This window comes from Atheta coriaria, unplaced genomic scaffold, assembly GCF_025399875.1.
Source record: "Atheta coriaria isolate IRGN ID8LTWV9N9 unplaced genomic scaffold, Caltech_Dcor_3.1 hic_scaffold_50_pilon, whole genome shotgun sequence".
Classification (NCBI taxonomy): domain Eukaryota; kingdom Metazoa; phylum Arthropoda; class Insecta; order Coleoptera; family Staphylinidae; genus Dalotia; species Dalotia coriaria.
The window spans coordinates 60,047-81,682 of record NW_027045492.1 but is presented as its reverse complement, the minus strand read 5'-3'; the positions used below and the strand labels follow the sequence as shown (position 1 = coordinate 81,682).

General features: G+C 37.3%; 2 protein-coding genes and 1 non-coding gene across 7 annotated transcripts; 2 read left to right on the top strand and 1 right to left on the bottom strand.

The window, feature by feature from the left end:
• The first annotated feature begins 2,685 nt into the window (after nucleotides 1-2,685).
• Nucleotides 2,686-2,757, top strand: TRNAE-CUC (transfer RNA glutamic acid (anticodon CUC)). Its single transcript has one exon. It is a non-coding gene; the product is annotated as a tRNA-Glu (tRNA).
• A 7,877-nt stretch (nucleotides 2,758-10,634) lies between these two features.
• LOC135802748 (uncharacterized) lies at nucleotides 10,635-14,466 on the top strand. Of its 4 annotated transcripts, XM_065316376.1 has the most exons (9): nucleotides 11,143-11,414; nucleotides 11,473-11,525; nucleotides 11,603-11,721; nucleotides 12,022-12,257; nucleotides 12,799-12,934; nucleotides 13,382-13,515; nucleotides 13,629-13,854; nucleotides 14,025-14,198; nucleotides 14,261-14,466. In XM_065316376.1, exons 3-8 carry the CDS (start codon nucleotides 11,661-11,663, stop codon nucleotides 14,102-14,104), a joined length of 873 nt encoding a protein of 290 aa, XP_065172448.1. In that variant the 5' UTR covers nucleotides 11,143-11,414; nucleotides 11,473-11,525; nucleotides 11,603-11,660; the 3' UTR covers nucleotides 14,105-14,198; nucleotides 14,261-14,466. The 4 variants fall into 4 exon arrangements, with proteins under 4 accessions (XP_065172446.1, XP_065172449.1, XP_065172448.1 ...); XM_065316374.1 differs by lacking the exons at nucleotides 11,143-11,414; nucleotides 11,473-11,525 and adding an exon at nucleotides 10,635-10,884; XM_065316375.1 differs by having other exon boundaries at nucleotides 11,143-11,525.
• A 2,474-nt stretch (nucleotides 14,467-16,940) lies between these two features.
• On the bottom strand, nucleotides 16,941-21,157 carry LOC135802761 (dihydropyrimidine dehydrogenase [NADP(+)]-like). 2 transcript variants are annotated; one of them, XM_065316391.1, is made up of 9 exons: nucleotides 20,940-21,157; nucleotides 20,755-20,865; nucleotides 20,532-20,702; nucleotides 19,179-20,193; nucleotides 18,943-19,127; nucleotides 18,509-18,874; nucleotides 17,496-18,446; nucleotides 17,281-17,438; nucleotides 16,941-17,129 (listed from the first exon to the last, which is right to left on the bottom strand). In XM_065316391.1, the coding sequence occupies exons 1-9, from the start codon at nucleotides 21,042-21,044 to the stop codon at nucleotides 17,057-17,059; spliced, it is 3,135 nt and encodes a 1,044-aa protein (XP_065172463.1). In that variant the 5' UTR covers nucleotides 21,045-21,157; the 3' UTR covers nucleotides 16,941-17,056. The 2 variants fall into 2 exon arrangements, with proteins under 2 accessions (XP_065172463.1, XP_065172464.1); XM_065316392.1 differs by having other exon boundaries at nucleotides 17,062-17,192; nucleotides 20,940-21,156.
• Nucleotides 21,158-21,636: the final 479 nt, after the last annotated feature.

The following is a 21,636-nucleotide window of genomic DNA, read 5'->3' as shown; positions in this document are numbered from 1 at the left end:
CCGCAGCCACAACCTGTTTTTGGCTAAAATTGAAACGCTCGAAGAAGACTTATGCTTGGAGCGGTACTTAAAAATTTAGGTAGGATAATTTCAACACTTTCCTGAATTATGTTTCTGATCAAATTTTGTAATCAATAAATTTAGGTCCTAAAAAGGCTAATTATTGGTTGGGCGCATCTGATCTTGGCGAGGAAGGTGAGTTCGTCTGGCAATCAAACGGGCGTCCACTCAGGTACGCTAACTGGCAAAATAATAATCCCAATAATTGGTGCTGGGCAACAAATGTATGCGAAAATTGCTTAGGATTATGGTATGTGGACAATAAAGGACGATCATGGAACGATTTTAATTGTGGACATGACTTGTATTTTATTTGCGAATATATCGGTTCATAATAGCCATATCTCCTACAAATAAATAAATCAAAATACAATCTTTATATACTGAACAGCAATAATAAACAACAGATGTAACGACCATGAACTTCTAAATGCGTCGATTTTAGTTCATGACATTTATACCCTTATGCCTAGCTAAATTCGTAGGTATGCCAAGATAAAATGAAATGTACTTGAACATATAATTTTTCTGCTAGAATTCAACAATATTCTCAATACAATACATACAATACAGAAAATCGACTTTGAGCATAGGAAAGGTGTGCTTTTCAAGACAAACTTATTTACTAAACCTAACGATACATTTCTAATTTGAGCCATGAATGGTACAGTTGTCATCGCGGTCGTTTATGGGATGAGACAGTTAACATCGGCCTAAACGGCAACTGATGGTAAATATTACTACGTAGGTATATTCATTCTATTACGTCCACGATCGTATTGTATATTATGATAAAGATTCGAGAATGAACGCATTTAAATCAGATTGAAACATTAAACTCATATTTGTTTTTGCCGCGACTGATTCGCATTCGCGCAGTGCGGTTTTTTGTACAATCAAGTATTTTTCTCGCAATATTTATAGTTTCAGTTTGCCCACCCTCTCCTTGCAATCGTCGCCGATATTTGAGATATCCGTTATCGCTATTGGCTGTTTGAATTTGAAATGGTTCTCGACGTTTTTTAGTGTATTTATTATCTCGCATATATGGAGAATTAGAGTTTATATTCTTCTCTGCGTTCTCACAATAAAAACTTAAGTTGCATTAAATACGACATTAAAGTCATGAGTGCCAAATGGAACAGTTTCAACCGCAGTTTTGATAGTTTTATGAAGTGGTTATAAGAATGAAACAAATATTGTAGGCATCAAACTAAATCACTAGGCTGGGCCAGCATTGAACACCGAGTTAAATCCCCACTCTATAATTTGCGTATCCTTAAAAAAGATCACTGAAATACGCTTACTGCGCAGAAACAATAAGCAATCGTTTCGCCGAATTATCATTTTCAAACTCTTTTTTTTTAAGAGTCTGTGGAGTCCTTTGTTCTCCCGTCGGGCGTACGCCCGTGTTTGCGAGCGCTCGCGCGCCTGGCGCATAAGGATAAGCTACAATCACACTAAATGCATCTGCAACCCAATCGTCTGATCGGTGCCTAATATTTTAATTTCACCGTTTTTTCGTACATAAGAACATTCTTCCAGAATCAAGCTGAATTTTTGAAAACTGTATTGAAATACGTTATATATTTTAAGAGATTAAAAGCTCTAGACAGCATGAGCAACTACGAGTACATTTATTTTAAACTACGTATTAAAAATATATGTATGGGCAGATCCATTAATTCTTGACGAAAATGTGCGCACTTAGGTCAACGATTTTGATTTCATTTTTTTCATTAAAAGTACATCTTAAAAGAAAGCGATCCTGAAAATTGGGGCTCGATATAATCAGATTCAGCCGCTGAAATTTTTTTTGAATTTTCAAAAAGTTGTTATTTCACTGATTTTTAATAATTTATATCTTAGATTCTATACAACTTAGAGGCGTCTACAAAGCGGCGTTCTTTTTAGTAGACTCTCTACTTTTGAGAAAAAAAAAATTGAAATTTGGTCTAAACTGTTTTGATTTGTTTTACCTACTTGTAAAACACTAGTATATGTACAGTGTTTGAAGTTAAGGATCGACCTGCAGCTGATGTCTTCTATTGGGGTATACTTAAATAGAATCTTTGCAGTTTTTGCTTGATTGCTTCTATTTAGGTAAAGTTATAGCCGTCCAAAACCGGTTAAAATTTAAAAAAAGCTGTTTTCAGGTAACTAAAACTTTTTTCTCCAACTTTGATTTAATTCAAATTTTCAGGAGACTTGCTCGGTTATATTCGTAAGTAGTCCTGAAAATTTGAACAATGTTATCGGATTTATATCCGAAATATAAATTTTTTAAACGACAATTGCTATTAGTTGGGATAGCCAAAGAGTCCCCAAAGTTTGCGATTTAAGTTTTGCCGCGGGCAGTATAACTACTGCAAAGACGTGGAGCAATGTGCCGATGAGCTGAACGCCGACTGATTCGACGGTGCCAATAATAGAACCAATTTACCGGTAGCTGATGCCTCTCCGGACGCGATTATAAGCGCGGAGCTGGGCCTATCTCGACAGACCATTACGTAATCCTTGAGAAAGAATAAATAATTGACTGATATAAGTAGTAAACAAATAAAAAATAAAAGCAATGGTGTGACTTCCACTTTAGTAGCAATAGTGTAGCTTTAACTGTAACCATCCGGTATTGTCTAGTGGCTAGGATATCTGGCTCTCACCCAGAAGGCCCGGGTTCGATTCCCGGTACCGGAAATTTTTTTACGTTTTAAACAGGATTGGTTGCTGCACATGATCATGTCACAAGAAGGACTCTTGTCACCATCTATCGTTTTGACTATAAGCAGTTCAAGCAAGAATTGAATTTTCAACAGGTTTAGCAAATTTGCAATCTTATATTATTATAGTAACGTTTAACAACCATAACTTGTAAAGGTTAAAGTTTTTTCTTTGCTTTACATGTATTAATATTTGCCCTCTAGTAAATTATTGTTAGTTCAATTTAATTTTTTCCTTAAACTAAAGCACTTGCCACCGTATTGACATCTCACCACGACCCACTAGTCCTGCCTTAACAAGAGCTCTCTTATTGGCGGGACAATGACTGGTTCCATCTGAACTTCATTATATGAAGCAATTTGGAAACAATATTTATTGAACAAATTAATTTAATATTGATGCGTAGGTTGTGCTTGATTGTTGATGATGCTCGGAAGAGGTCGATAAGTGCGTGCGGCGTCGAGCGATGTTGATGGTAAAGAGGCCGAGTCGCTCAGCATCCCTTGCTGAGCACCCTCAGCGCGGTCTGGTCGGCGGTGTTCGTGGCTCGTCGGCTTGGGATGCGGCCTCTTCCGCTGGGGGTTGTAGGTCGCGGATGTTGTGGGCGTTCCGGACTTCGCCGCAAGCGGGCGCCGGAGCCAAGGGTGGCTTCATTCCCCCCTCTCGAAGTGAGGTCCGTACGCAGAACCTCTCCAATTGATATTGCGTGGGTCCTAGGGACCGAAGAACCACGTAGGGGCCACTACTCGTAGCCGTGAGCTTATGGCGCGTGGGTTGGTGCCAGGGGACACGTCGCTTCACAAACATGTACAGCCGGAAGAGGTCGAGCGGGTTCTTCGAGACCGTCGGACACGTTGTGATCGGCGTGCGGCGCTCCTCCATAAAGGCGAGCAGCTTGTCTAGCCATCTTCGGCGATCCGGATTGTCGTCCATTCCATAGAACTTGTCGTGACTAACCGTTTTCTTCGAACGGTAGGTTTCCTGAGGTGGCCGATGAGTTTTAAATACTGGACATGTAGGAGTACGCGACCAGCTGGGACTGCTGATCTCGTATTCCTCGTGCATCGAGTTCATTCTCGCGACACCTGGAGAAGGCACGGTACTCTGAGGCGTCGTGGGGTGGTTGTAGTGGCTCATGTCGTTCTTGCGAGACTTGGGCGTCGTGCACTGCGGATCCTCGCCGGACGCCGCTGAAGCACCGGGGAGGGTCGACTGCTGTGAGCTCTCGTCAATCGGCGTGCCATCGGAGCCAGTGGTGACGACATTGAGGGGTGGAGACGCGGACCTCCTAATGGGGACCGTGGTGTCCTGGGCGCGGATGGCTTCGGCATCTGGCTGGGAGTGCCGGAAAAGTCTGCGGGCGACGGGTGCGGTACCCGGCTCGAGGCGTATGCGGTAAGCCACATCGGGGATGCGGCCGTCGTCGGTGTTCGTGGCTCGTCGGCTTGGGATGCGGCCTCTTCCGCTGGGGGTTGTAGGTCGCGGATGTTGTGGGCGTTCCGGACTTCGCCGCAAGCGGGCGCCGGAGCCAAGGGTGGCTTCAATATAATCGAGGGTGATTAAATCATTAAATCTTGTAATCTTTCAGATATCCTTCTGCCAATTCATATTTTGATTCTAAAATTATAATTAGGTACTGACTCCCACTAAATCCAACAAAATTCGACAGTCACCTGAGAACCCTCAAAGTACAGCCATGAACGCATGTGTGCTACAGATTCGAGATTAAAAACATATTAATCATATTATTTAATTTGCAGACTACGTTTTTCATTGTTTAAATATAATATATTTATTTAAGTTTTAACGTGATTGAGTTAAAAGATTTTTGTTGAATTAAACATTTTTCGCCTCGAGGGCATCCACAGTAACTAAAGTAAAAGCTCGCTACGCGATTCGCCATTTGATATTTAATATTCTATTTTCTACTTCCCCTTTTACAGCCCCACTTTTTCTACGCTTTTAAGACACAAAAAGTAGCACTTTAATCACGGACGACTCAACCCGTGACTAGAGTTTCTTTTTTGATCTGAATCAATGATCAGTTGTTAGCTATTTTACTATCTCAGTATTAATAATAGGTATGTCTATTGCATACTTTTGTATTGCAAAATTAATGCTCGATACATAGCTGCTTTTCACATGCTTTTGATATACCTAAGTTGTACTGCGTATATAATATTGATAGCAATTTTGCTGTCCGTTTCAATCAGGTCAACTCTTAATCAGCGTTCTTCTGTAGTAGAACATGAAGCCATGGGCAAGAATTCAAAATCTCCTTAGATTTTGAATGAAAGTGTGATTCAAGACCACATATTAAAAAAAAACATAACATTTCAACAAGAAAACATCAATAATGGCAATATTATTGTTTCAATATTAATTTTTATTACGCATGCTCCAATAATATTTATTACTGTTTATTATTATTGTTCTAAAACACAACTTAGACTGAACACAACTTAGACTGAAGACTGAAAATTATTTCAGTTTTTAATCTGATTTAATCTGACCACATTGTTTTTGCAACAATTTATTTTAAATTAACAATTTTTTGTTGTTGTTTACAGATTCAACAAACTGCAAAACAAATATTAAGATATTGTATATGTATAAGTTTTTTTTTCATATATAATTTATTAATTCATTTTTTGCATCCGGCACAGGAATGTAACTGTTTAAGATCGTTTAGCCACGCGATGCTTTTGCTATTTTATCTACTTCTATTCTATTTCCATGTTTAGGTTTTTATAATTAAATTTTTGTATTTTAAATTTTTGATGTTCGCTTGCAAGTAACATTTCATATGGTGCTGAGTAAAATAAACACTTACTGTACGCTATACCCTCACAATAACGTTATGAAAAACGATATACAGTGGAATCCCGGTAATCCGACAATCACTTTGCAGGGCACTGTCGGATGAGCGAATGTGTCGGATTATAGAGAAGTGCTTAAGACCCCGTACAGTCCAGAATTTTTTACAAAAAAATACCTTGTAATCCGACAAATTACAAATCCTAAAGTACAAACATATGGCATATGATCATGTCGGATTACAAGAGGTGCTGGATCAAGGCGGATTACCGGGATTCCACTGCATTATACTATAGCGTACAGTTTACTTTACTCAGCTTAATACTTACCCTCTCGTACCACCATTGTCTTTTCAATTTCATATGGTGTTGTGCGCAGACCAATGCCCAAGTTCCACTGCGTGGCCGTCCGAGTTTAAAGTGACACTTTTTCAAACCCGTAAAAAAGTGACGCTTTAGTGGAGGAAGTAGAAAATAGTATATTAAGTATCAAGTGACTAAACTGGATTTTTATTCACGAGATTGAATGAGTGCGAGTGAAGTGAGTGTTTAATAAATCAAGTGTTCAGCAGCGTTCACCCACCCGATGTTTACGCTATTTTTTCAACTTGCCCTGTATTTTCACGTTGAGGTTTAGTATTTAAAAACTCCAGTTTCAATTAAGCAAGAATTTTTCTGATGTATTCAATGTCCTGTATTAGAAAATATAACCAAAGAGAAACGAATTGGGGAATTTCAAATATCTAAAGTAACGAAACGAAATTTACCAAAATTATTCAATGTTTTTCTTGTTTACTAACGCAATGCCACTTGAAAAGGTCCTAATATTCTTATAAATAATTTTGATAATCACACACTCTTCATTATGTAGGTATATGATATAGTATACACAAAAAGTTTTCGCAGACGAAAAAGTCACACTAATATTTCAGTTGCGACGGTTATTTGGTATTCAACAACGTCTACTAACAATTGCCGTCGTGGACATTAAATTTTCAATTACGCAGTTTGAATTTATAAAGTTTCGATTCGATCGCAGAGTAAATTGTCTTGATTTTTCATTCAATCGGCTTTCATTCTTCTTTCTTTCTTTTTTGTTCCACGTCGAATCAAACGCTCCTATACACCAATATCGAGATAACAGGTCAAATTCCCTAAAAACGATCGGAATATTAAATTGACTAATAAAACTTTGCTTTATGTCAAAAAAACGAAAACTGCAAAACAGATTATTGATTACCTTTATGGAAAGAAAATGAACCCAAAACAAATAATCATTACACTTCCTATTGGTTACTGGTTAGAAGTTATACAGTAGACTTACTTAGACATACTTCCTTCGAATGTTAAACATCTTTTAGGTGATTGAAACAGACCTTGTAGTCAAGCGAATAATGAAACACTATTTAAATATTCATAAAAAATGGAGATTCTTAGAAAAAAAAAATAAAGACTATTGTTTCCATTTTTAATGTTGTAGGCAACATCTCTAAAAGATTTTATGCGTTATGGATAAAATTGTAAGGTGCGTACATTTTTTTGTTTCAGAATTATATTTGCAACGAATTTAGGGGAAGGGGAGGTTTAAGACAAAATTGTCTTAATACACATTTTTTTTCAATTGTTTTATTTTTTTAATCCCTTTGAAAAATATTTGACAATAATCTACTCTGTTTACTAAAAATAAAAAGTTGATAATGTGGGGCAAAATGGGCTCCTCTTTTAGAAATATTTAAAATGCAACCTTTTCAGCTTGCTTCACTTTTTTTTCCGCTAATTCATCTCTTATCACGCGATTTTTCAATCATTTCTATAATATAAAATTTGGCCCATTTTACTCTCAGGGGCGCATTTTGCATTTTTTGTATATAAACTTTTGAATTTTAACACGAACTTCGTACACATCATACCTATCAAAGAAGTGTAAAGTACCTTAGTCACGGTCATAGCCAATAGATCTAATGTGTCACTTTTCAAGCCCCGACACCGTGAAAAAAGCAGATTTTAAAAAAGGGATTAAAAAAAATTGTATTTAATCGATTATTCGATACATACTATATAATAGATGGGCAAATATTTTCAGATGTCACACAATACATATTCATATATCACATTTATGGAACGATGTCATGAAAATAATACATTCGACAGCTATAAGATATCATATCATCAGGCTACATCTGTGTAGCTATCTATTTCATGTCCAATATATTTATTTTAAATACATTTTCGTCCAAATAGAATATCACTATGACTTTTCCATCTGCGAAAAGCTATCGTATGAAGTAGATGATAATAGTATATTAAGTATCAAGTAGCTAAACAAGGGCTTTACTCACGAGATTGATTGATAGCGAGCGTAGCGAGCGATTAATAAATCGAGTGTTTAACAACGTTCAGCTACGTGATATTTACGCTACTTTTTGTACCCCCAATCTATTTCCAGGTTTAAGTTTTTGTATTCGAACTTTTGTATTTTAAATCTTCGAAATTCACTCGCACACTACTGAGAAATGCAAGATTATAAATGTCGTGCCGCACCGATTCGAGCAAGAGCAGCCCTTGCTTTGACTTGTCTGACTGGCGGCGCATGGCATTTGATATAGTCTGGTGCTGCACCATAGGCTAATGCGCAGGTGAAAGCTCTTTAAAATTTCAAACTTGGTTCACACACTACTAGGAAATGTAAGGTTATAAATGTGCACGCACTCGAAATCACTTACGTACCGACACAAGCAGTGCGCATGATGGGAATAGGTTTGATTGATGTCGCAGGGTATTATTATATACCTTCATTCCGTTACTGAAATCCGTGACTAATATACTGTTGTCACCTTAGCCATCCGTGATTAAAGTGCCACTTTTCGTGGCTCAAAATCGTGGAAAAAGTGATGGTTTATAGATGAAAGGAACCGAACTAGCGCCACACAAAATAGAATAGTAGTATGCAGTGATAAATGGATACATTTACCTTTAATAAGCCGGTACTAGGTATCTTTACAATATCACTTTTTTAAATCTGAACACTTTTGTTTAAGAGCTAAAGACATAGCTCTCTGGTCTCGGACATAAGTAATAAATATAATAAATTTGTCTGCTTTATTGATACTAGGTTTATTGAATTATCCGCAAAGTAGACCAAATAAAAAATTTGTATATAGATAATTATTACTCGTATTTGCATTTGTCATCACAGTCGCTTCAATGGACACCTTTACCTAAATTAATTATGATGTGGATACCTTCAAAACAATAATTTTAGAAAATTATTACCTTAATGCATACTCAAAATAACAGAGGTATTTGACGCACGCATGAACATGACGCATGAGTGTTAATCTAAACAAATGAATGTGTATACTATGGGGCCGTGGCAATACGTCACTAATTAGACCGCGCGACCATATGCGTCACCCCGAACCGTGGCTACACACAGCCACTGCCCGCCGAATGGCCAAACGTAAAACATTAATTTGATTTAGGGGGTTAGGGGATTTTAAAATTAAAATCGATTTGGTCTCCAGTCACCTCTCTCGCCGCCACACGCAAATGCCAGAATGGCTACGTGCGCAGAATAATTCACACTTAGTTTTGTGGTCGTATTTTACTTTTGAAGCATGGCTAGAATTATTGTCTGTTATTGATTTTTTTTCAATAAATCTAAATTGAATAAATTTTAATGCATAATAATTCGTAACTTCATTGAAGGTTACAGATATACTTTTAAATCAAAATTTTTAGAAACCCCACCGTTTTCCAGGATCGTGGGTACACAAATGTATTAAGCTGACATAAGGTTTTACCTAAACCAATACTTTGACACCTGCAAACCTTTAGAAACTAAATTGTAATTCATGGTACAATTAAATCCCAAAAAAAATTTTATCACTTTATTCTTGACACCTGTCGAATTAACATTGCGATTAATGATGCTGATATTGTAAATAACAAATTTAGGGGAACGATCGTGTGATAAAGAACTCTGGAGATCTGCAATGGCCAGTAGCAAAGAAACACCTTTTGTGATCGTTTTGCCGCCAGTGACATCGGCATCGTCGCGGACGATAAGCGCAGCATAATAAGCGAGATACATCGCGTTCCGTTTGGCTTGTGCGAAAAAGCAACAATTTGGCTTGCTTAAAATGCAAATAGAAGCAGCATATATTTGCATAGTTTGTGGCACATAAACCAGATTTGTGCGCGCGTAATGTCCAAAAGCAAGCACAAGCAAAAAACGATTGGTTGATTGTATGCCTTAAAAAGAAGTATGGACTAATCACAACACTAGAATTCAAGATTTAAGTATTAGTCAATAACATTGAGACTTCATGTAAAAAGAAAATACAAAAAAGTTCGATTTATGTAAGTTCTGCCCGTGAACGCTCTTTGCTTGTTTCATTGTTTTTTCCTCGATACTATCGCCGAAAATAGTTCATTTCTTTGGCACGAAAACAATTAATCATGCAGCCGCTGACATTAACAATGAATAGAATCGCTTTAGATGCAAAAAATACGATAAGTCTCGTGTGTTGCCTCAACGCTGAAACACGCCGAAGCAAAATCACGAAAACATAATGGTAATTCCACCTCGTAGGAAAGCACTTTCACCCCCATTGTGGCCGACGGTGCTGACGTTCACCTTCAGTTGGAAACAGTTCTATTATAACCAGTTATTGCACGATGTTCATTTGATTTCGCTTCTTTATCAACCACATGACTTCATGTTACACACATTCTACAGAATATAGTTCGATAAATCTGGTTGTCATTCAGTTCAACTCATTCACATTTTTATAATTTTTGCAAAAAAACTACACTCACACTAAATTCATTCATGTGCAGTCAATTAACATGTAGGATTGATGTTAATTGAAGTAACTGAATTAATAAACGCCATTTAAAAATGTGTGATGCATATCAAAAAGGTAGGCATGAAGTAGTGGTTATTAACTCAATTTGAATAGCATAAGCAAATTTGAAACAGCACTGGCAGGCTGTTGTCGAGCGCAACAGGAACCGCGAGGCGGCGCAATCGCACGCCACTCATGAGCTACCTTCGTCCGCGTGCACCAGCATTCACAAGCTAGTCAACTTCGAACGAAGAACGCGAGGCGCGGATACATCTATGTATTTCACGCGTTTCTTAAAGCTGCAATGTGTCAGTGTCGTATGTCAATGTGCGCAAATTTTAATTAAAAATCGTGTGATTGTGACCACTACTTACAGTTGATAATTTCGTAACTGATTATTAGCTTTCACATCAAATTGGATTCATAAAATTAAGGCTGTAAGTGATTTATGACCTATTACTATTTGAAACAATTACAAGTATTATAATATTTTGAAAAAAATATTATTTTGATGTTGCAATCAAACTTTTCAAAATTAATTGTTGGTTTCTTCAACAAAAATTGAACGTCTTTCGCCTAATTTAACTTCGTAATTGAAATTTATAATATAGTTTCAAGACTATTAATTAAACTGAATTGAAAAACATATAATTTTGCTGATAGTCAATGAAACCCGTCACATTTTCGTAGTAAAAGCGTTGAAGCGCTTTCATTCGCTGGGGTGATCGTAATGAAAAATGAATGAAGCGCAGCGAAGAGTGCTTTTGTGAAGTGCGGCGGCATTGAATTTAAAGCGTATACATATTTGCACTAAACATTGAGTTAATGGATTTTTCTGCATCGTCACTTCTGTCGCCGCTGCCGCCGCCACCGAGAATATAACTGAAAATTTCCTGTCTGCACGAACACGATACATTTACAAGCAAACTTTTTCGAGACCGAGTGCACGATGTAATTTATAACATTTGTAAAACGTTCCAGTCCCACAAGTTCATAAAAAAATTGCGAAATATGTTTGTTAGCAGATTGTGGAAGTTATGCTGAGAGTAATTTAATGAAATGGCAAGGATGACGGAGTGTTCGTATTATACATAATGACATGACATCAATTTTAAAACGTAAACGTAATTTAATTTTTTAATGTTTTTGTTTTAGTTTAATGGCGTACTACATTTCGGAATGCAGCATTTAAACTAATTCGAATACTAAGAAGATGTGGCAGATTATATCGTGTTATTTTTTTAAACTGTCGTTTTTGTCAAAAATTATTATAGGTAAGTAATTAATATACAGAGTTTTTTGTTTGGGTAGGTCAATGACTTTCAAGGGCATGGTAAATGACGATTGCTTAGATTTTACATTGAAATACACAATATTGTGTCCAGGGTGCGACAAAATTGTGTTTGTCCGTTTTTTGTCGCATAGTTTCACAAAAAAATACTGAAATTTAAGTTTTCACTCAGCGATAGGCTATAAAAATGTTAATTTCAAGAAATTATTTGCATACCTATGAACATGGACTAATTTTATGTGAAGCAACAATCACAATTTAATGTTGTAACGTAATTTCACAGTGGGCGGCTTGATTTCGATGGCGTCAACGCCGACCAGCGGCCTGAAATGGGTGCGTGTGAATTTGCCGCAGTACCGGAGGCCTGGCGAATTGGCTCAGCTACAATGCGATTACGATCTTGGTAACGACACGCTCTACGCCGTCAAGTGGTACAAAGAAAATGAGGAATTTTACAGATTTGTCCTCAAGGAGCGCCCGCAGGCCAACAGTTATAAAGTCGAGGGAGTACATGTTGATGTAAGCCACGAAATAATTATTAATAAAAATAATTTCCATATAACATTTTTCTGGGGAGGCAAAAGCTTGTGTGAAGAACCTTTTACATCTATTTTTTTAGGGTTGTCTAAGTCATGTTATACCCAATTCGTAATTTGTGTTAGTGCAAAGTAATTTGCTTGGAAAATCATGTTATTTCAAAATTTTTTATTGCTCCACTAGTAGTAGAACAAATTCATTATAACGATGGAATTGTATATAATTCGTGTCAGAATTCACACCGCACAATAAATGCCCGACAGAAAATTGTTGCTCGTTCTAAGAAGACGGATGAGACTGTTCGCACGGAGCGATTGTTCATTGCGCCTCATTTCGCAATCGATACATTGGACCCTACCGGCGGAACATTCTTATACCGGACTCACGAACGGAGAAAAGCGTCCGTTGCCAGGCATTATTGCATTATTGAGCTATGCAGCCATCTTTTACAGGCGTGCTAGTTCAGATTCAATTTGTTTGACGGATATCATGCTAACCGACAACGTTTTACACATTAATCTAGATTAGTTTATCCGACAGCAAGAAAGTGGTCTTGAGATCTGTCGGCCTTCAAACAGGTGGATTATATCGCTGCGAAGTTTCGGCGGAGGCGCCGTTCTTCGCTTCGGCACAGAGCGAAGCCCGCTTGGCTGTCGTGTGTGAGTGTATTTACTTATTATTCATGATCATTTATAAATATGCCTTTAGTTCATGATAACTGTTCTTGTCGGATAAACTTTCTTTTGTCCTTAAATATACTTTTTATTTGCTTCTGCTTCACGTCACCTATTTTCAGGTTTCAAACAACATTTGACTTCAAACTTTATTTTAGTGCTATAAAATTGATGTGTACTTTAATTCGACAATACACATTAGCACCATTAAAATGCGTTTTAAAGAATTTATGATTATAATTATTATAATTTCAACAGTATTTTTCACTGGAGTTGTTACTTTGAGTGAATTAAAGTTATACTTTCTTTTCATAATCGCTGTTAAACATAAATAAAAATTTCCATTCCGCTGGCACAGCTTTCAACCGACCGACTCACAGACACATACTGTTCCGACCTATTTGCCATATTTACCTATTCGCATTTCTGCAGCGTTTCCGCGCAACGACCCGAAGATAACGGGCGTCGAGTCGCAATATCAGATCGGCGACGAGATCAACCTGAATTGCACTTCCGGAAAAAGTTATCCGGCGTCGCTGCTGCATTGGTACATAAACGATCAACCGGTACGTATTTATATTGCAAAGATAAATCGATCTTGATCAAATTCTGTGAACAAATCTGATGTGACATGCTGCGCTTCGCACACGTTTAGTCATTTTATTTTTTACTATCGCAGATATCAAACTCGAACACGTTGATCAAGTATCCGGCTATAGAGCACCGCCACGGGTTGGTGACGACCGTTTTGGGAATGCGCTTCAATCTCAGCAGTCGGCACTTTCTGGATGGCCCCATGCGAATCAAGTGCATCGCGTCGGTGTCGCCTTTACTTTGGCGGGATGATCGTAGCTCGGTGGTGCAGAATCTACCCGTGCATGGAATGCGAGAGGCCCTGCTGCTGGGTAAGTTTATTATTAAGCAATTCCAGTCCGGTGAGAAAACGAATCTGTTAAAAAAAGTTTTGCAATTTTAGTCTGATTTTGATTGTTACGTGAATATCTAAACCATGACCGGTGTATTTCTAGTAAAAAGATATAATTTACGTGATTTTATGTGCGTTGTAAATTTTCAGTGAGGAGCAACGGAAACCACGTTAATTGCAACTTATTGATTATTCTGATAGTGCTTCCTTCAATTACATATTTGCAATAACTGAAAATCAAAAACCGCACAGCATTACCTACCATTTCTGTGTCGTACACATTCTTTAAATATTTATGGTAAAATATGCAAATAAAATATGCATGTAAGTTACCAATATCTTAATTTTTATACATTTTATTTGATAAACTTTGTTTCTTTTTACAGCAAAGAATAACTGAAGAAGAGACTGTCAAATAAAGTAAGAGTGATAACCAGAAAATGTATAGTATACCTACAAATAGCAGTAAATTAAGTACTATTAATAAAATTCGTTGTCTTTGCTTACAACTATGTAATAAACTGCTTTTCAAGGAAGTATGGAAATGTAAATAGAACGTACTGTAAATACAGACCAGTTTACTATAATCAAACGCTGTAATCAAAGTGACTGTACCCATCAGTAGAAACCCAGTCAGGCGCCGGAAATTAGACGGCTGAAATATAATTAATTGGATTGAATTATAACCATGCTATTTTAATCTTTTCTCCCCAAGCACGACACGGTGTAACCAATGCGCATCGCTCAAAGACTTAATTTGGTCGCCCATCCCTTATCTCTTCAATTAATCCAAATATCGCTGAAATAATTCGTCGGCACGTATATAAGATTGACAATCGTCTCAGCGGCACCGCGCCTTCTTTCGAAATTGAAGTGCCGCAAATCGCACGCAAAGGCAGTAAAATACAACACGTTGCATGACTTGTATGCATGTGGTTATTTTACCTATGACCTTTGACAGTTTCGGTTGCATTTTGTGCCGCCCTTGCTGCTATCGAGGGAGTACACATAATGCCTCATAAGAAGCAGCGCGTGCCCGCCGGCGCTATTAATTTTAGGTGCTTTTATATATCGCGCACGCGATTCTGTCGTAACAATTGTGTTTCCTGCGACTAACCACCTCGCACGCATTCGCCTCGCGCGCTTTTCGAAGGGGCTGGCCATTGTAAGTAATTTCTTTATAACGCCACTATGTTGGATGGAGGTTGAGTGTATGTGCATTTCAAATAATGCCATTGTGTGCGATTTTCGTTCAGAATGCGTGCGCCGTTTTTGCTCGATTTATGGACAGCACGGGAAATTTGCTTTCTCTGTCAGAAGGTGAAAAGAAAATTAATTAATTCTACTAAGGTGTAATTGCTATACCAGATAAAATAATTTTAACCGAATATTCTATTCCTGCTTTTAAGCGCTGTAGTTTTTTAGTCGTGTTAATTTAGTTGTTTTGCGGTACAAAACTTCTGAATTCTTCCAAATTAACAATATTTTCAAATGTTGATAAATTAATATTTATTTAAAAACAACCTAAATTTCAGTAGCATTATTATGTTTAATTAAGTATAAAATATATCAAAATGCACAAAATATATTTGAACTTGATAAGTATGCAATTCTTCCTTTTGCCTATCTAGGGAACAATAATTAATAAAGAGGTTATAATACTTATGAACCTGCAGTGTAGCTCGTATTAGTTTGCAAAAACAATGCGGGTGTCGAATTATAGCACGGAATTCATTAGATTAGCTGACCGGGGCGTGAGCAGCCAAGTTATGCCGCTATGCAGAATATGTAGGTATTCGATTTTAATAATGACTTCGGTTCGTGGCCCCAGTGTTATTTATGTTGCTATAAACTTGGTCGTATTTTTATCACGGCATAGTTATCCTGCAACGGCCGCGGACCTAGGTTGGCAAAATATTTTTCATAATACGAGTACGATGCATACATTTTAATTAAATCTACGGCATATCGACTAATTGCATTAAATCAACCGTTGCATATTTTTCGCCTAGCTATGATAAAAAAATAAAATGTAATTGAGGAAATTTTTAAATATTCCTGGTATATAATATTCTATTTTGTAGTTTTATGTACCTTTGCTTTGAAATCGTAAAAGTACTGAATTACTTGTTTCAAACGTAATCATTTCAGTATCGAAATTTTTGTGTATTATGTTCTTGTAGTTGAAAAGTTTACGTAGTGCCATTTCGTTTCGTTTACGACATATATTTTTGTTTAAAACTTTCCAAATGTAACAAAGTTTTGTACACCTTTGAAATGTTTTCGCCAACCATATAAGCGTAATATTTTCCCTTTAGTGCACAAAATCACCCGGTTGACGCAAACAATACTCTGTGTATACTACACACTCTTTATAACGACGTTCCCTAACATTTCCCTACGCTATAAAGTACGCAATTTTATTTATTGACTAGAGTAAAGATGGTTTTTTATATATCTATCCCATACGCATCATAATCATTGGATATATTACACGTGGTTGCGGGTCTAACAACTTAGAAAAATTATTAAAATAGTCATGTAAACATTATATATGATTATTAAGTTTCTTAAATTTGAAACTAGTAATAACTAGCGCCGCAAAATGTATCTGGGACTATTAATTTACAATTTAGAACAATATTTTGTAAAACATACGTAAAAATTTACACTTAGACTAAGTACAGTGAAGAATATTTTGACGTATCCATTGCACCTCGTACCTGAGAATGTGTGTGTAGGTGCAAGTATTAACCCATTCAATCGGCCACATTCCGTGCATCAGAAAATAAATAAATTCTGGTGACCCTGGACAATAATTTAAATTTATAAAGCGATTCTCATAACAAGAATTATGTTCCTTAAGAAGCATGCGTCTTGCACGACAATGTCTGAGCGCTGTAAAAAATAAACTTGTAACAACTTTATTAACTTTAAACGCGGGCTTTGAATGCGAATGAAGCAAATAAATTATACGAGACAAGTAAACTGATGAAGACAAACATACGAGTACGCGCACTGTTGGTAAGTTATATGGCTTTTTGTGTTCCTTAAGTTAATTAATTTCCTGTTCTATTTACTGACTACTAATGTTGCGCCTTAATTAATCATCAACACAATTATGACAATTTCAAACCTAGCGTGCCGGCTGATATGTATAGAACATCTCCAACTTTAAAACATCAGATTAATTCAGTAGCATAAATATTTGATGAACGTAAAAACAAAAATATACAGAGTTCATGGTTTTTGCACCTAAAATTATTTTCACATTTTTACCCAGTCAACTTCTTTTGAATTTACTTTTTGGGAACTAACCTGAAATTATTATAACCATTAGTAGTGTATAATCTGTGTTTATAACATCAGTCGAATTATGTCATTAATTAATGTTCAGATAACTCACTTGATACAATCAATGATTGGACACACAGATCTACACATTCCACAACCAACACAATTATCTGTAATAGTTGGAAGGTGTGTTTTCTTATCGAACTCAATAGCTTGATATCCAGAGTCATTGCAAGCCATGTAGCATTTCCCACAATTAATACAAATGTCCTAATAGAAAAAAAAAACATATTATGACAAAAGTATGAAAGAATACCTAAATTATACGTTATCAACAAGGGCAACTAATTGTTCCCGCTTCTCAATTTCACTGTGTGGCAGCACTTCTTTCAAGCCGCTTCCAATTATATCGTTTATTTTGGGAATCTGGAGGTCCTTAGTAAGAGGAGGTGGATCTGGAACAGTGGTGTGATCTGCTGACAATAATTCCCCAGCTGAATTAACATGTAACTCCGTCATTTGCTTCTCACGTTCCTTTTGATAAAGCCCAAAGTGAGGAATGAATTCCCCGGCATTGTTACACAGCGTGTGCACTTTTTTGCCTTTCTGTTGCTTAAATTGTGGAGGGCTTTGACCATGCCAATCCGGCAAGCGAACGCTGAGATAAAGCAATGCTTTTAATCCAGTGCAAAAGTCTTCGATGATGGTGTAGTCTTGGTTATGAATAGCACCACTTACTTGAACCAGGGTTGCACCTGCTCGGATGAATTGCAAAGCAGTCTGAGCAGATTCCACACCACCAGTGCCCAAAATTGGAAAATTAGGAACTGCCTTAGATATTGAGGCTACGGCTGCTAATGCTATAGGGCGCATAGAGCTACCGCTCAAGCCACCAAAAATCGTCGAACAACGAAGTTCAGTCTGCGCATTTTTCGTTTGACCTTCTGGCTTCATATCTATCATTCCCATTAATGTGTTCATTACAGTTACGCCATCCGCGCCACCGTTTTTAGCAGCAATTGCAAATTGTTCAATGTTAGTAACATTTGGAGTTAATTTGACAAATATTGGAATTTTCACGGATTTTCGAACCCATGAAACTATTTCCTGGACGTATTCTGGATTTTCACCAATAATTGAAGGCTTGCCCGAGTCAGTTTCACATTCTACCCACGACATGTTTAATTCTAGAGCATCTGCACAAGACGCTTCGACTTTCTTAGAAAGCTCTGTCCAGTCTTCGACTGCGTGTGGGCAGCTAATGCTTGCAATAATAATCTGAAACCGAGCATAAACAAAAGTATTAACAAATGTAATACACATTTAGAATTGGCAAATACTTTTTCAGGGAAATCTTTTTTTAGTTCTACTAAAGCTTCACACCAATAATCTACGGATTTATCGGACGAAACTTGCACATTAAAGAAAGCCTTCTGATGCGGTCCCAAGTTATAACCAGATCTTTCTGTGCGCTCAATTTGAGGATTCCAAGCAGAATGTGGATTTGATGTAAAGGTTTTTGTCACAGCAAAACTCCAGCCTTGTTCGAATGCACGGCGTATCATTGGCGCGGAGTTCGACGATGGAGAAGACGCTAAACCAAACGGATTTTCAAACTTCAAGCCACACAATTCAACGGAAATATCGACTTCATCGATGTTCGTGTGAAAACGTGGCAATTTGCATTTAGTTTCAAATGGCAATTCCTAAATAACAAATTAACCATTGTATCAATAAATATATATATTAACAACTAGCTATATACCCAACGTACCTGAAGTAAACAATGAATATGCCAAGCAGCAGCTTTTCCATCATTGATTGCGTCCACCACTGTCCCGGAGAGTCCAGTTACGTCACCGCCGGAAAACACATTCTCCACAGATGTTTGTAATGTGTTTGGATCAACCACAGGTCTGTTCCCTTTGTCAAGCTTAAGCGGATTTAAGGCTTTGATCACTAAAATAACAATAATAAAAACTCTTATAATCAGTTTCACTACCAACAAACTATTTTCATCTTCCAGCCAAGAACCGTACGCAGTAATTACAAAATCGGCTGGAATAGTAGTTAATTGCTTATCGTCAATGATCCATTTTCCATCATCTTGTTGTGTACTGCGAGCAAACGTTATGGAGCTCATTTTTCCATTTTCTAGATGCACCTTATGTGGACTAGCAAAGCCAATAAGCTCACATTTTTCTTCCACGGCCATTGCAACTTCTTCTGGTACAGCGTGTAAATTACACATTTGATCCCGAAATGCAACGAAAACTTTTTTTGCGCCGCAGCGCAAAGCGGTCGTGGCACAATGGAAAGCAGTGTCACCACCACCTAGTACAACTACAGTGCCATGAAGCCGTGGTATATTTTTAGCCATTGCTTTTTTCCCACACAGACCCCATTTGCTTGCCTTGGTAGCGAGTGGCATAAAACTTTTCGAAGTGTAAAAGCCCATATTTGCCGTGAGGCCTTTAAACATTGGCAATAGACGGGGTTGTGGAAGTCCAATCGCTAAATAAATAGCACAAGCACCTTCCGAAAGCAATTTCTCAATGGTGATGCCTTCAGTGTGAAGCGGGCAATTGCAATGGACCTGCACGCCGAGGTCTCGCACCATTGATATCTCAAAGTTCACTGCACTCATTGATAGCCTAAAATGAGGAATCTCGGATGCGCATAAGCCTCCCAGGAATTCTTCCTTCTCGTATACATGGATGTTAGTGTATCCCAATCGAGCCAGATATGTGGCACAAGTTAATGAGGAAGGTCCGCCTCCAACAATGCAAATTTGCCTGTCTGGTTTATCTGGCACTGGGATACAAGGATCGATCGTTTGTTGGATGCCCATTTTGCTAAACACTTCAGTGGCAAAGTGTTCTAGGCCACGTATTTTAATTGGACCTTCTTCGGTTGCGTCCAGATTACAACTGCCCGCACACAAACTGCAGCTTGGACAAATCATACCGCAAGATGTGCCAAATGGACTGTCCGAAAAAATTGTTTTTGCCGCACCATAATAATTCTGAATTATATTAATTTTTAGATTATGTTTGTCATCACTCAATTTACTATTTTCAAAATTTTGACTTAATTTTGTAGCGGGTGGAGTTACTGTTGATGATTGTGGAACAGGTTCAATCTAAGCGGCATTATCAATTGTTTTTGTGGAATGAATTGAGTTATTTAGTTCTTATTTATTTCTAGGCTTGGTTTTTTCTATTCTTTTAAATATTTTTTCGTTATAGTAAATAATCAGTAATATAGTAACCCCACCCGCTTCAAAGCTAAATCCAATAATGGAAGATTATAATTCTAAATACGCTTACAATTATATTAATCTATTATTTAAACATTTCTCACCTTATTCGCAATACTGCCAATAAACGATTTAATGTCGACCTGAGTTGGACACGATTTTTGACATGGAGCATCAGCACACTTTAAACAACGAGTAGCTTCTTTAATGGCGGCCCGTTCAGAAAGCGTTGAAGACTTGATGTCAGAAAAATCATAAGCCAAGTTATGTCCCTTCTAAAATTTTTAATAAATTAACTTGTTTAAACATTGTCATTTGCTTATTTACTTTATCTAATTTATCGAAACCCCTTTTCCATTCAAAAACATTCTTCTTTGTAGTAACTGTTGGTATTAGTGTAATGTGTTGTGGCACTTTAGGATGGAGATCTAGTCTTTGCTGGAAATAAATTAATTGGATTTAATTGAATTGTCATATAAGTCACACTATTCAGCTTTTGCAGCTTAACATACCTGAACCTCAGGCGGATCACATGATATTTTAGATTTGTGCCTCTGATTTTGATACTGCACATAATTTAAATCAAAACATTTCTTTGCCCGACCAAAAACGTTCATTTTCAAAACTACAAAATTTTTACACGTAGCTACTTTCACAAAATTGAATTTTAATATAATTATGTCAATGTGTCATTTTTACTGATCAACAGAATTTATTTATTAAATAAATAAACTGAATATATAAACACAGTCGCGGGACAGTACCGTAGTCGTTACGCTCCGCCAAAAACATTTTACAGTGGAATCCCGGTAATCCGGACCCGGCTTGATCCGACACCTCTTGTAATACGACATGGTCATTTGCCACTTTTTTGTAAAAAAATTCCGGACTGTAAGGGCCCCCGCACACCACAAACTTTATCGGCCGATAGTTTGGTCGGGCTTATAATCAGTATGAAAATGTATGCAAATCCGCATACTACAACGATTTTGTATCGGCCGATAAATACGTTTGATGGGCTACCTAACTGCGTTCAAACTAAATCAATATGGAGCTCTTCGCAAGCGCGCACACCGACCGATTGTTTAGTCGGCCAAACTCGACAGTTCGCTCCAGTTTGGCGCTAGTTATGAGTCATCCGATAAAATGCGCGTAAAACTTATTCGGGTAATCCAGGTACTTTTGGGTGCATGGTATGGAATTTCCATT

Coding starts and splice junctions, on each gene's coding strand:
- LOC135802748 (XM_065316374.1), top strand. CDS start 11,661: ATGTGGCAGATTATATCGTGTTATTTTTTTAAACTGTCGTTTTTGTCA. Junction 11,722..12,021: donor TTTGTCAAAAATTATTATAG/GTAAGTAATTAA, acceptor GTAATTTCACAG/TGGGCGGCTTGATTTCGATG. Junction 12,258..12,798: donor TCGAGGGAGTACATGTTGAT/GTAAGCCACGAA, acceptor ACATTAATCTAG/ATTAGTTTATCCGACAGCAA.
- LOC135802761 (XM_065316391.1), bottom strand. CDS start 21,044: ATGAACGTTTTTGGTCGGGCAAAGAAATGTTTTGATTTAAATTATGTG. Junction 20,703..20,754: donor GTTTCGATAAATTAGATAAA/GTAAATAAGCAA, acceptor TAAAAATTTTAG/AAGGGACATAACTTGGCTTA. Junction 19,128..19,178: donor TTGGCTGGAAGATGAAAATA/GTTTGTTGGTAG, acceptor TTGTTATTTTAG/TGATCAAAGCCTTAAATCCG.